This window comes from Gossypium raimondii, chromosome 11 (genome assembly GCF_025698545.1).
Source record: "Gossypium raimondii isolate GPD5lz chromosome 11, ASM2569854v1, whole genome shotgun sequence".
Taxonomy (NCBI): Eukaryota; Viridiplantae; Streptophyta; class Magnoliopsida; order Malvales; family Malvaceae; genus Gossypium; species Gossypium raimondii.
In genome coordinates, this window is record NC_068575.1 from 188,200 (window position 1) to 202,913 (window position 14,714).

At 31.5% G+C, this 14,714-nt stretch overlaps 2 protein-coding genes across 2 annotated transcripts; one reads left to right on the forward strand and one right to left on the reverse strand.

Moving 5' to 3' along the window:
- Positions 1 to 4,634: 4,634 nt before the first annotated feature.
- LOC105761829 (uncharacterized protein At3g17950) lies at positions 4,635 to 6,649 on the forward strand. Its single transcript, XM_012579770.2, has 3 exons — positions 4,635 to 4,780; positions 4,866 to 5,021; positions 6,076 to 6,649. Exons 1-3 carry the CDS (start codon positions 4,769 to 4,771, stop codon positions 6,550 to 6,552), a joined length of 645 nt encoding a protein of 214 aa, XP_012435224.1. The 5' UTR covers positions 4,635 to 4,768; the 3' UTR covers positions 6,553 to 6,649.
- A 1,266-nt stretch (positions 6,650 to 7,915) lies between these two features.
- LOC105761827 (transcription factor-like protein DPA) lies at positions 7,916 to 14,344 on the reverse strand. The gene is made up of 10 exons (XM_012579767.2): positions 14,200 to 14,344; positions 13,706 to 13,888; positions 12,515 to 12,576; positions 12,270 to 12,313; positions 11,443 to 11,508; positions 11,221 to 11,361; positions 11,007 to 11,075; positions 10,127 to 10,240; positions 9,964 to 10,034; positions 7,916 to 8,266 (listed from the first exon to the last, which is right to left on the reverse strand). Exons 2-10 carry the CDS (start codon positions 13,849 to 13,851, stop codon positions 8,068 to 8,070), a joined length of 912 nt encoding a protein of 303 aa, XP_012435221.1. The 5' UTR covers positions 13,852 to 13,888; positions 14,200 to 14,344; the 3' UTR covers positions 7,916 to 8,067.
- Positions 14,345 to 14,714: the final 370 nt, after the last annotated feature.

Here is a 14,714-nt window from a genome sequence, read left to right on the forward strand (position 1 = left end):
TGACGTTCCTGATCTTTTCAATCCATCGAGGACGAGTTATTCTGCAAGCAGGGGTGAATTCAGGAATTGTGTGATGACCCGAGATAAAATTAAAAAAAAAAAAAAAAGTGGGTTGAAGCTAAAAGCTTTGTATCAAAATGACTTGAATTGAACTTTTAACTTTAACAAGGACCAAAAAAGTAAAATTTCCATTTAATGAAGAGATTAAAAGGGATTACATTGAATTATAATATTTGGAAGGGACTAAAGTTGTTAACCAAAGGGCATGCTATGCGGGAAGGAGAAAATTCTAGGTTTTTCGGTACCCCATTTTTCTAGCCAACAAGAGCTAAAAATTTTGTATTAAAATGGCTTAAATTGAAAATCTCATTTTTGGAGAATAATTTTCACTTAACAAGGAGGCAAAAAAAGGTTACATTAAATTATTATATTTAAAAGGGACCGAAATTGCAATTTTATCATTTAATCAAAGGAGAAAATTATTGGTTTTCGGGTACCCAAATTTTCTGGCCAACCAAATCTACAAATTTTGTATTAAAATGGTTTAAATCGAAATTTCCAACTTTTGAGAAAGGCCACTTTTCATCTAACAATGAGGCAAGAAAAGGGTTACATTAAATTATTGTATTTGGAAGGGACTAAAATCAAAATTTTACCATTTAACTAAAGCGGCGCTATGCCGTTGTCGAGTCAGTACCCAAATTTTCTGAAATTTTATATTAAAATGGCTTAAATCGAAATGTTTTGAGGAAGGCCAAAAATGAAAGATTTCCATTTAACAAAGAGGCAAAAGAGTGTTACATTAAATTATTTGTATATGAAGGGGACTAAATTTGCAGTTTTACCAAAGAGAAAAATCTGGGTTTTCCAGTACCCAACTTTTCCAGCCAGCCAAACAAAAAACATTAGCAAGGGAAAAAGAAACAGAAACAGAAACAGAAATAATCATTTCATGAAACTAAAATATACCTTTTGATAAGAGAATCATATAATAAACAAAACAAGCATTTGTTTTTCATCATCAGCCATGGTTCTATGAATTCAATAACAGGGAAAAAGGAACTTTTTGTGATTGCATGTTTGGTTAGAAGGAAAATAAGAGAAAAAAGAAAAGAAATGAAGGAAAGAAAATGAAGGAAATAAAAAGAAGAGATTCAAAGAATTTAAGGCAGCAATGTCGGGGGAAGTTTGTTTTAGTTTTTACGACTGTCTGGTTCTTAATTAAAAGTTTCTCCTTTTTATTAGTTTTCTACTTTTGGATCGTTCTTCTAACTAATTTAACTGCCAAACTTGCTTTTTTTGGGTAAATTACACTCAAAGTCATTAAACTTCAAAAAGTTACGAAATAGTCATTGAACTATCTGAATGTTTTCATTTAAGTCACTAGGCTATTATAATCGTTGTTGTGTGGCCTTTTTTTTTTCTGCACCAATTGAAAACTTTCATTCTCTTTCTCTTTTACAGTTTAATTTTTTTCACGAAACAACTTTGAAAGTCACAAATCTACAAACCAAAATCCAAATGGTTTTCTTTTCTGATCTTCGATATTCACCGTCAGGTCAACTTAGATCTAAGATATGTCCTTCTACTTGTTAACAGATATTGATCCATCGTACCCATCGTCGCTTGAAGTTCGCTAACTGGACTTAAAAAAACACTTAGTAGCCTAGTGACTTAAATGACCATTTTATAAGCTTTTGGAGTAGACACAATATTTAATTATGGTGATTAAAAAATGAAAACTTATTAAAATTAAGTACCTAGAATGAGTGTACATCAACATTGTTGAACCCTGATTAACGACGAGTCAGTGGACGTTAAAATGCAAAACAGTTTGTAATGATAGTGCCCTTGATTAATGGTGTAGTTTACCCAATATTAAAACTTAGTATTAATAATTCGGATTAAACATTTAGTTCACTTAATTAATCTTAACTGAATTGAATTAACCAAAAATCGTAAAAATATATTTTTATTGAATTTTAATTCAATTTAAAAAATTAAAAAATATTGTTGTTCAAAAATTAAATAAAATTAAATAATTAAATTCATGCCTAAAAGAACTCTTACTGTGTAAATATATTATACCATATTCCCTTTTTCGTATTTTAAAGATGACGACAATGAGAAGTACAAAACTCTAACATCTTTGCGATATAACAGAATGTCCACCGACATCAAAATAAAACCGTTGCTGCCACCACCCCCGTTAAGTTATTGCGTTGTGACACTTGCATCCCGAACTTCAAACCTAACGCGGCTCGCATACCCCCCAATGTGGTACTGAATTTTTCTGGAAGAGGTCATGAACTTCTTTGCTTCCTCCTAGGATTTCGCCAAAAATGTAGTGTTTAATTTTTTTTATATATAAAAAATTTATATTCCTTATATATACTGCAAAATTCAACTTCGTATGTCGAATTCTAAGACTGTTATCGTTAAAAACGATGATGAGGACGACCGATACAAAACTCCGACATCTCCAGGGCATAGAATATTGGTGATGATGGAATACCCGTCAACAACGAAAGGTCTAAAACAGAAACTAAAACGATCAATTTTGTCATCACTGCCACTAATTTATTATTCTAATGCACCATGTGGACTAGAGGTGATCATGGGTCGGGTCTAGACAAAATTTTAGGCCTGTTTTCTAGGCCCGGCCCGACCCGAAATATGGGCTTAAAAATTTGTCCAAGCCGGGCCCGGCCCATATTAAATATACATTTAATTAAAAATAAAAAATATATATTTAATATATAATTCGGGCCAGGCCCGGGCCAAAAAAGTTTTACCCGAGGCCCGGCCCATTTCTAAACGGGCCTCTTTTTTTGCCCAAACTCATATTTTGGGCCTATATTTTTACCCGAACCCTCCTATTTTTCAGACGGGCCGTCAGGTCGGGCCGGGTAGCCCAACCCATGATCACCTCTATGTTGGACTCGCGATTGTAACACAGCTCGCGCATGTTGTTTTTTGGTACGACTAGATTTCTTGAGTTTTTTTTTTTTTTACACAATGCCTAAAACTACCTATAGCTGCTCCCCAATCCATAATAAGAGAACAATGCACTTAAGCGCACTCAAACCGACATTCTTTTGCATTGACAACAATACTCGTGCCAATTAAGTTAAGACTCAATCGGCGAAGCAACATCATATTAATATTGTTGATGATATAAATATCATTCTTCACTTTGAATTATTTATATCTTAACTGTTGTAACTTATTAAAACATTTTAACATCGTTTGAGGGTTCTCAAAACTCTTGTTCGGGTCGGAGATAAAACCTCCATCGAAGATAATTTTCAAATTACATAAATATTAGAATAGTTTGTCATAACATAAAACTAACATTAAAGGACAAATCTCAAAACTATACATAAACTTTGGTTTAACATACAATTTTGATTTGATTCAATTCTCATATATTATTAACACAATTATCGATATAGAATCATGTTATGTTTATAAATTGATGCATTTATTTCTTCTAACGTATACATTTGAACCATAATCAAAATTTTACGTATATAATTGCACCAAATTGAAATTCATATATAATTTTAAGGACAAATATCTCAAAACTATACATGAACTTTTAAACATAAAATTAAAAAGATGACTAAAATTCTAATAAAAAATATACATCTAAAAAATACAATGCACGTTGTACTCTCAAAAGAGAGCTTGAGTTCGACCCGCAAACTCTAGACGGTAAAACATATATTGCTATCTTATGTATTAAAACGTGTTGAAAATAAACTATATGATTATAAATTAATATGGGTCGGACCTATTTCTTTTTTTACCATTTTTTTTAGCTTTTTTACTTTTTTTTATTAAAAAAAAAAGTATCTTTTGTCCCCCATCCTTCTATGTTTTACAAAAATGACTTCAATCTCCTTTGAAAGTGCAATGAGGTTTAGGTTAAACCTAAGAATGAATTTAAATAAAATTTTAACCGTGAAAGGATTATAGAGGTTTTTATATTAACAGTTAAATTGTATGTTATTCTCATTAAATTTTTTAATAACAACGAGGTTTTAATATTGTTGTTAAAGATGAAACCTTAAAATTTTGGTATTAGAGATTTGATTCTCACTTTATATAAATTAAGTGCAAGTTATGTGAGGTTATTTATAGTTATTCTTATTTGATTTTAGATATATTTCCAGTTATTAATTTGATTGTGATTTGTATTATGGAACCACTCAAAAATATGTAAATTGGTTATTTTTGTTAAAAATTTCATCCATTTGTACTATTAAAAACTAGTGTGATTAACAAAATAATTAGATCATTCTGATATATAAATATCAGTCTTTAACAGTAGAAATTGATGAAACTTTAATAAAAGGATTGATTTGCTCATTTTTTTGAGTAGAGAGAGCAAAATACAATTCAATTATTTTGGGATATTTAAGAAAAAAGTGAGGGGTATTTTGGTGAAATAGGAAAGGGTCTGCCATGCCATGGAGCCAAGAGCCTGGGACCTGAGCCCTTGGTCCCTCTTTTGTTACAGTGCCATGTTTTCTCCTTTCACTCGCCCCGGGACAAAATATTCCTCTTTCCCTTATGTCCCCTTCTATAGGTAAGAACATGTCTTGATCAAAATGCTACAACATTTGTCCCTTTCTCTTTTTTCTCTCTCAATTTTGAGTTTCAAATGTGAAAAAAAAAACCTCCTCTTTGGGTTCTGCATTAAAGAACCAACCTTTCTCCCTCCATTAATTTTCTCTTTTGCATTTTTCAAGTGAAAAATCTGATGGCACAAAGGGTATACTAATTTCATTCGTCTGTGTTTTATTTTATGCTTTTTTCATTTGTTTTTACAATATATATATATATATATGTAAATGCAGGAGGAACAAGGGTGGCCATTAGGGCTGGAGCCATTGAATGCAAGGATTGGGTTGGTGAGGAACCATGAATTCTCTGGTTCCATTTCCTTCACCACTTTGCTCACTGCTTCTTCCCCTACTTCTTGTTTTTCTTCTTCTTCGGACCTTGATACTGAGGTTAGTATTTCGATTTTGACCTGATTTTCATATATATATAAAGGATATATGAATGAAGAGCCATTTATGATAAAGATTTTCATTTAGTTCCCACTAGATTGGGTAAGAAACCAGCAAAAAGGAAGATGCGAGGAAGCTGTTGGATTGGATCCTTTAGCTGATTGATCAATGCCTAAGTGGGATCACTTTGGGGGTCCCTCGTGCATTTATATGAAACCATCTTTACATTTCCCTCTCATGTATGCATATGTGGTTCAAAAGTAGGTCAAATAGTAGCTTAAATGTGCGATATATGCCTATTTTTTTAATTGATTAAATAGTTTTTTTTCAAGATTTAAGGAAATAGACTGATTTTAGAGAGAACGTGCGAAAACACGTCCAACTGGGTGAGTTTTCCGCTGACATGTCGGGAAAACACATTCAGCTGAAAGCGTTTTCTAAAAAACTCGTTCACTTAGGTGCACTTTCTTTCATATGTCAGTAGAAAGCTTGTCCAGCTGGAGGAGCTTTCCTGTCGACTGTGCAAAAAACTCATTCAACTGGACGCGCTTTCACATACCCCTACAATCAACCTATTTTTGTAAATTTTGTAAAGAACGACATATTTGATCAATTAAAAAAACTTGGCATATATTACCTATTTAGCTCAAATAGAAGCATTATCCCGAAGTTTAAAATTAGAAATTTTGTATTAAAAGAGTTGGAAATAAAATTATAATTTTTTAATATCTTAAAATTTTAGATTGAGTAGTAAAACAATAGTGATAGGGTGTTGATGTTGTATTTTTAAATTTTAGATATTTTATATCTTAATTAAACTTTTATATTTTTCCTTTTGCCCAAGATTGGGCTTATATATATATAATATATTTTTTATTAATAATTTTAATTAAGTGTTTAATTCAGTTAATTAATTTTGAGTTGAATTTTGTATACTTTTATTTAGATTAAATTATTATTATTTAGATGTCAAAATGCAATTTTACCGATTTTTCTCGAGTCGAGTAACATAAGATAATTTTTGGACTAATATTTGTAAATGATTTGATTTCAGTCCACTGGTTCTTTCTTCCATGACAAAAGCATACCCTTAGGGACTCTCATAGGACTTTCAAGCTTTCTAGAGCTATCAAGTAGATCATCAACAAGGCAAAGAACTACACAATCCTCAACAAACCATAACAATGGTTACAAATCCAGGCCATGGCCGTTCTCATTATGTCCGAAGCTAACCACCGATGCTGTTTACACCAGCAACAAATCTCGGTCCCTCGGTCATTTCCTTGCAGTAGAAAGGCGAGCTGCGACGGGCAATATTGGCAGAAGGGATCGAACCAGTGTTGGAGAAAGACCTGTCGGAGATTTATCACCGGTAATGCTTAATACGGAACAGAATTCACTCTTTGTCAGTGACCGGATTGCTCCTCGTATTGATGGTCGGAAACCTGCAGATAGGGGACTGTTGGAACATGGTCATGGCTATGGAGTTCCTTTATTGCTTTCATGCTTGTGCAGACAACTCATGAAATGAGAGCTTCTTCACTGACTTTTTAATGGACTCTTTCAAACAAATAATCGATTAAATTTTTAAATTTCAAATTAAATAATTTATTGAGTGTTTGAATTAACTTGAATTAATATTTCGAGTTAGGGCGGATTTTGAAAAATATAATTTAAAATACTCAAATAATTTAAATAATTATTTTAGAACTCAAGCGATAAGTTACTTAACCGAAAGGAAGTTTACTTATCCCAAGACCAAAATTCGATCCGCAAGTTTACTTTTATAGTACTACATATGTAAGTGTGTGAGTTTGAGATTATATTATACACTTTCAACTCTCTTAATATTTACTTATTTATTTTAAGTATACTTTCAAGTCCCAAGTTAAATAAAATTTTATTATACTGAAATAAATTTATTTAATTTCCATTTGATAATTTTCTAATTTAAATTTGGTTGATAAAATAGAACTCATCAACTTGATTAATCTAAAAAAAATTCCACTCGATTCTACCAGACTCAATTTCATACTAAATGAATTTGTTATACTCATTCCCACACACCACCATCAAATTATCTATCACATCCCAGTAATGCTTGAATTTAACTCAAAATTCGAAACTTGATACTCAACTCGAACTCAATCTAACATCTGTTTTTAAGCTCAAGCTCAATTCAAGATAAAATTGACAACTTAAGCTGGTTTAAGCTCATTATCAATTTTTGTACTAAGCTCGAGCTCGGCTCGATAACCAAGTTTATGGTTTAAAATATATATTAAGGGCAGTGACATAATTTAACGATATAAAAATATGAAAAACTCGATAAGACTCGCGAGCCCTTTGAGTCAAATATTACTAAACTCTAACTGATATCTTGAATTGCTCGAGCTCAAACTTGACTCGATAATTACTAAATCGAGTACAAATTTTTTCGAATCAAAACTCAAATAGCTTACGAGCACTAATATCTCATTTAGACCGCTACTCGTACCTCTACAACCATTCTATATATAATAGGGCATCATTCAGATAAAACCCAAGCCAAAGCTCCCAACCCCTTCAATCAAAGTCGAAAGAGAGCTCAAAGAAACCTATTAAACCCTACTAAATCTCTCCAAAAAAATCTCTGCAAGCTCATAACACGTCGAAACTATATTCCCAATAGTTCATATCATTTATAGTGTGAACCACTTTCACCTTAACTACTCGTTGCACATCTTATAATTTGAACTGTCATTACAAATTACCTTCAACACTTTTATGTGGTAACAAAATCATATTAAAAAAAGTAAATAATAAAATTTCTACCAATTTCCTCAATTCTTCGACTTTTGATCAACTAGGTCCTAAAAAATCCAAAATATGAAACCCTCCAAGCCTCCCCAATGTTAAGGAACAAATCAAGAGATCTCACAAATGATGCAAAATAAATAATAATCCCATACTTCTTTTTTTCTCTAAATGAAATAACAATATACAAGTACCATGGATTTAGTTTTACATGTGTTTGTTAGAAGGCTAATGACTATAATGATTCTATTCATCTTCTCAACGTACCTTGTTTGACGGTATCCGCTTCAGAATTCCAGTAAAACGGTTTGCTTACTCCGCCGGATGCTTTGCAAGAGCTTGAAGACGAATGAATGGAAGAACTTTGCGAGAGGTTTCTACCTTCGGGTTGTTGGTAGCAATGCATTAACTTAAGAATGTAAGCATCGTCATGCAAACTGAATGGCGTGCTGCGAATAAAAGATGAAACGATAAGAAAAATACGAGCCTTGCCGCGGTAAAAATCGAAATTATAAAACAAAAGGTAAACTACACTAGTAGTCACCAACTATTCAAGTTCATCTTTTTTGGTCACCAGTTGGTTAACGGTGTCGGTGACAGCCTTCAAAATTAACATAATAACAACTTTAACCCTCAATATTTATACATTGTGTCAATTTAATCTTGATTTTAGAAAATTTTTAACCTTCAATATTTACACATTGTGTAATTTTATCTTTTTCATAGTTTTACTTTTCTTTATGATTCTTTTATCTAAAAAGATAAAAAAAAACATTTATCAGCTAAATTTGATTGAAAATATGCAAAAAAATGAAAACACCCAAAAACCAAAGATAATAATTTTCATTTTTTCTCATCCTTTTAAAGTTAACCCTCAATACCACAAAAAAAAAGTAAAACTACAAAATCAAGGACTAAATTACACATTACATAAATGTTGATGGTTAAATTTTTGGGTAAACTACCTAGTTGGTTACCCAACTTTTAAGACGCTTTCATTTTGAAAAACCCTTGCAATTCGATCACCCAACTTTTAAGGCGCTTTCATTTTAATCACTCAAGCATTAAATCTCTAACGACAGTTAACTGTACACGTCGAATCATGTTTATGCTTTTATTTTGGTCACACAACTTACTTTTATCTCATTGCCAAAATTCTTTTAATATTAAAATTTTAAATTTCAAAATATCAAAATAAATTGAATAGACTGTTAAGAAAATTTATCCATCGATATTATCAAACAATTTGTTTCTATAGTATTAAAATTAATTAATTGTTTGTTTTTGGTTTGGGTAAGGAAGTGATGAAAATTTATGAATTTTGTTTGAAATGGAAGCTAAAATTAATTAACTTGATTAATTTGAAGGATTTTCTTTACTTTTAGTTTAGTATAGAAGATTCAAATTATATAATCAAAAGAAAGTTGGGTTTTGTGGACAACTAATAAAGACAATAATTTTCATTGATAATTTTTAAAATGATTTTAAAACATGAAATTGTTGAAAATGTTTTATCTATTGATAATGTCAACCAATTCGCTACTACAATTTTGAATCTCAATATCTAAAATTTATATTTCAAAATAGAATTTTAAACAATGGGCTAAACAAGTACAATATGACAATTTTTGTATATTATTTTAGCTTCTACCTCTTTTTCACTTTAATCCTTGATTTTTTTTTTTACCCCAATGAATAGTTATAAAATATTTGTGATCAAAATGAAAGTGTAAACATGATATGCCGTGTATAATTAACCACCGTTAAATATTTAACACTTGAGTGACTAAAACGAAAGTGCCCTAAAAGTTGGGTGAGCAAATTGCAAGGATTTCATTTTGAGTGACTAAAATGAAAGCGCTCTAAAGTTGACCAACTAGGTAATTTACCCTAAGTTCTTTTAGAATCAAGACTAAATTGACATGATTTATAAATGTTGATGGTTGAAGTTGCTATTATGCCAATTTAAAAAACTATCACGGTTGGCCTAAAACAAAAAAAGAAATTTACTAATAATTGAGTGACTACTAATGTAATTTAGCGAAAAAAGACAATTGAAATAGTTAGGTCACTAGTAGTGTAGTTTACCCTAAAACAAAATGGATGTTATATGTGTTTTTCCATGGTGAAAATGAAGTATACTTGCCTGTTAAAATCAAGGTGTACCAGTTGCATATCTTCAGAAATCTCAATCTCAACAGTTGCATGCGGACTAGTCTGTAAATAGAGGAAACCAAACCGAATTTTAAAACACACACACAAAGAATGCACTAATTTTTTACCACTTGGAAAGATAGAAATACACATACTTGAACCAATATAAACGGCAACGTAAATCCTTCTTTAGGAGCTGTATTATTATTATTATTATTACTCTTGAGCATCCGCTGGTTTCGTTTGATTATGTTCCGGAGACCTGCAATCTTTTATATATATATATATATATTCATAGACACTTTAGGCATGGAATGCAGCTGATAAACCACTTCGAAGAACAAACGAAAATAAGTAAATAAATAGATAAAAAAAAAGAGGAAAAAAAAATCATTGATCAAATTTGCTATTAGACCCTATACTTTGTGTAAGTTATGGATTTAGTACCTGTAATTTAATTTGATCAATTTTAATCTATGTACTTTTCAAATTTGGAATTTTAATCATGAACAATTGATAGCAATTAAATTTGTTTGGTTAAATTATGCTATTAGCCATTTATTATGCGTAAAGTTATAGATTTAATCTATGTTCTCCAATTGGATCATTTTCAGCCGTTACATTTTTGAATTTTGAAATTTCAATCTTAATACAAATGAAAATCATTAAATTTATTAATTAGTTTTTGTGTAAATAATATATGAAAATAACAAGCTGACATGGCATTAAAAATGGGATAATATATTTAACGCATCAATTTTTTAAAGTAACGATACTTAATGAATTTAATAGTTACCATTTAATCAAAACTAAAATTTTCAAATTTTAAAAGTCCAGGGACTGAAAATGACCAAATTAATTTATAGGTGCTAAATCCACAACTTATGCGAAGTACAAGGTCTAATAGCAACATTTGACCAAAATCATTTCTGCACTGTCTTAAATGGCTTCTCAATAACTAAAGCACAAGCAGGTTTCTATTCATACCAACATGTCGTCTAATAGGTAATTAAAGGAGGGGTTAAAAAAACTTACTTGTTCTTCTAAATCTTTCAAATAAGCTGTTTTACGCGAGATGCTTGTCATTAGTTGAACATGTGCTGCCTACAAGCATTAAAAAGGAGGGTCAAACTATTTGATTTGTAGAACAATCTTCCCTCTTCTGAATTCATGTGTCCATGGACCTTTGGGTGTTTTATCAGAAAATGTTTGTTACATACAGTAATAATTGCTAGAAGATTTTATCTACCGTAAGTTCTTCTAAATCCTTTGTTTGCGTAGTAGAAAGTCCTTTCCACCTGATTTCTTTCTTCTCCCTCGTAATGATATCCATTGCCATAAGTACATTCAATGCGTCATACACACGTCGTCGAACGTTTTTCTCATGGAACTGAAAAAACCCCGAAATGTTCATTTGTTTTGCATATGTTTGATTAAAGAATAAGAACTTAAAAAATCATGGGAATTAAACCTCATCTAAAGATCCGGCAGTATTACTCTGAGTGGCAGCAAACTCTTCTATAATTTCGTCTGCAACCTGAAAATCATAAACCACTCAACTCAACTTGTGAAATTCATGCCCGATTAAGAAAAGGTTAAATCACCTTTTGGGGCCTGAACTTGATATTTATTCCCACATTAGGGCCTGAATTTTTTTTTGTCCAAGTTAGACCCTAAACTTGGCAAATGTTCTCACATTTGAGCTTGAACTTTTCCTTATCCAAGTTAGTCCTTGATATTTCCTTGAAAACCCTAAAGTTTAGGCCCCAATATGAGAACAATTGTCAAGTTTAAGGACTAACTTAGACAAAAAAGAGAGTCAAGCTCTAATGTGGGAATAGTTGCCTGGTTCAAGTCCCATTGTGAGAACAATTGCCAAGTTCAAAACTACTTGGACCAAAAAAAAAAGTTCAAACCCCAATGTGGAAATTGTTACCAAGTTCAGGCCCCAAATACTAATTTAACCCATTTAGAAAAGACAGCATATTCCATTTTTTTTAGGGCCATAACAAGTTCTCGAGTGATATATTACTTGAAAGATGCAATTCCAATTTTAAGAATGCAACATGAAACCATATAATCATGTTTATAGAAAGACATAGCGACCAAGTTACAACGTTTACAGGATATATAATTGTCATGATTAATCTCAAACCTACTCTAGCGTGATAACAATTACATAAAAATGAGAATAGGAACACCATATAACTTAAAAACTAATTACTACTCTAAAATTTTAATTATATATACATACCTCATGACTTAGTCAACTAAACAAATATTATAGCAGAAACATACCTCAGCATATGTGGTGCTCCCCTTACTCTCCAACTTCTTACAAACTGAAAAATTTGTTGGATTCAACCAAGATGACCATAGAATGCAAAATAAGTCATCAGAATTTCCATTGAGATAAGCAAAAGGTTACACACTGATATTTCCTATATTTCTCAAGGAATGTATCAAGGATTTGAGATATCATTAAAAATACCAATGAAAATAGATTACATCTAACTTAATATATAAGAAAGAAAAAAACTAACCCATGACACTGAACTGGCGCAGCCCACCACCAGGCATTCTTGATACCTTTTTCTTCGTTGTACTGATTATTCAGAAGGGAAAAATGAAAAAGAAAAAAAGGATATTACTAAATTGGGTCAAGAAGACAGCAAAGATGCTCGAGAATATAGAATATCACTCACTTGGTTCAAGTTCTTAAATATAGTAACTAAAACAGATAAATAAAGGTCAACTAAAACAACATCAAAGCAAAAATTTGTTCAAGCAATAGTACCCTATGCATAAAAGAATATGTTCTGAAAGAGAGTATTTCATGGCAAGTCTTGAGCAATAGGAATAATAGTTGGAGTTGAGAAAGCTTTTGAAGCTTATAGAGGTTGCTGCTAGTATTGCACATCTATTGACTCCAGGTGGTAATAATTGTGCCATAGCAAAAGTTTGGCAGGAGATCAGAAAAAAAGAAGGATAAAGTAGGATGGCATAGGCTCATACCCTATGCATATTCCTAAACAGTCCCTCATACCTTGGATGGCCATCCTTGCTAGGCTTCCTACTAAGGATAGGCTAATATCAAGAGGATTAAACATCGATGGTGCTTGTCAATTATGTTGCTGTAGAGAAGAATCTCGTAATCACCTATTCTTTGAGTGTGATTTTTCAAGGAGGGTCTGGGAGGTCACAGCATTGAAAGGGAAGTCTATGATCACAGTGGCTCTTAAATTGGCATGGAATGCTTACATCTACATATTTTGGAGACTGCAATGACAGGCAATTTAAAGGAGTCCAAGCATCGGAGAATGAAATCATCAAGTATATAAAAGATAGTGTACAGGCTAGAGTACAGGAGAAAAGAATATATAGAAATGATACTGTTAATGTCCAATTGTGTGTAGAATGGGGAATTTTCTGGCTGCTTACAGGGGTTTATGGTTTTGGTTGTAAACAGGATTTAAGAATCTGTGTTGTATAGGTTGAGTTGTTTTAGGAGCAATTTTGTTGATCTGCTCATTTGTATTGACTGTGAACTGTAGCAGACCTATCTGCTTCTTGGATAATAAAACAAATTTATCCCAAAAAGAAAACATCAAAGCAAGAAAAATAATTTAAAATCTCAGTCACTGGCTCAAGTTCTTATATATAGTTACTAAAACAGATATAACAAAAATCCAATTAAAGCAAGAGCAAATATTTGAAGTGTAAAATGTAATCACCCTTCAACAAGATCAGCATCCCCATTCTTTTGCTTGACCGCCAATCGATTCGTACGATAAGCACTCTCAGAAGTTGAAGCATTGGTTGGAGTAGCAACCGGACTCTGCTCACTATAAGTACTATCTTCTAAATGTAGGTCGTCCATCAAATTCAGCCACTAAACTTCCTCACCACAAAATAAGCTAAACCCAGAATTTATCAAAGCAAATACAAATCAATCAAAGCAAGAATTGGCTAAAAGCATTAACTTTGAAATAACATTGTCATTGTAAAGTTTTCAAATACAATGCTTCCCATTTTAACACAATACATGCCGATGACGAAGCTTTGCACAAATTTTAGGTTAACATCAATCAAAATTTGTGAAATTAAAATTACCCATAATGATTCTTATTCACATTGCTTAAACCTATAACAACCCTAAACATTATAAATCAAAATGCAATTAAACTTTAATACAAAAAATTTAAATGAAAAATAAATCGATACCAACCTGAGGAGTAATCAGTGAATTGAAGAATAAAAAGTAAAGGAAAAAAACCCTAAAAGAAATTAAATATAAAAAGCTTTTAAAATAAACAGAAAAAAAAATCGTCTTCCCGCTAAATATTAATCTTTGTTTTTTCCATGAATAGATCTATCGTGAAGCAAAAGCTTTTTTAAAGTTTCTGAATTACCCCTCACGTTTATTTGTGTTTACAAATTAGTCCACGGGTGGAACACGTGTCACAAACTGGTTAAGTTGCTAATTAGGCTTTTTCTGAATGGGGCATACCAAATCTAGCCGGACTTTTGGATCCAATAGCATTTAGTCAACCTTTCACAACATGTTTTCGGTTAAAATATGCTAATAGTCCCTATACTTTTTGTATATTTAAAATTTAGTTTTTTACTTTTATTTTCAAGAATTTAATCATTTTACTTTTCAGATTTAAAATTCATGTCAATTTGTTAACTTCCTTAAAATTATTCAGTTAAATTCATTAGCTTGATATTTTAAAATAAAAA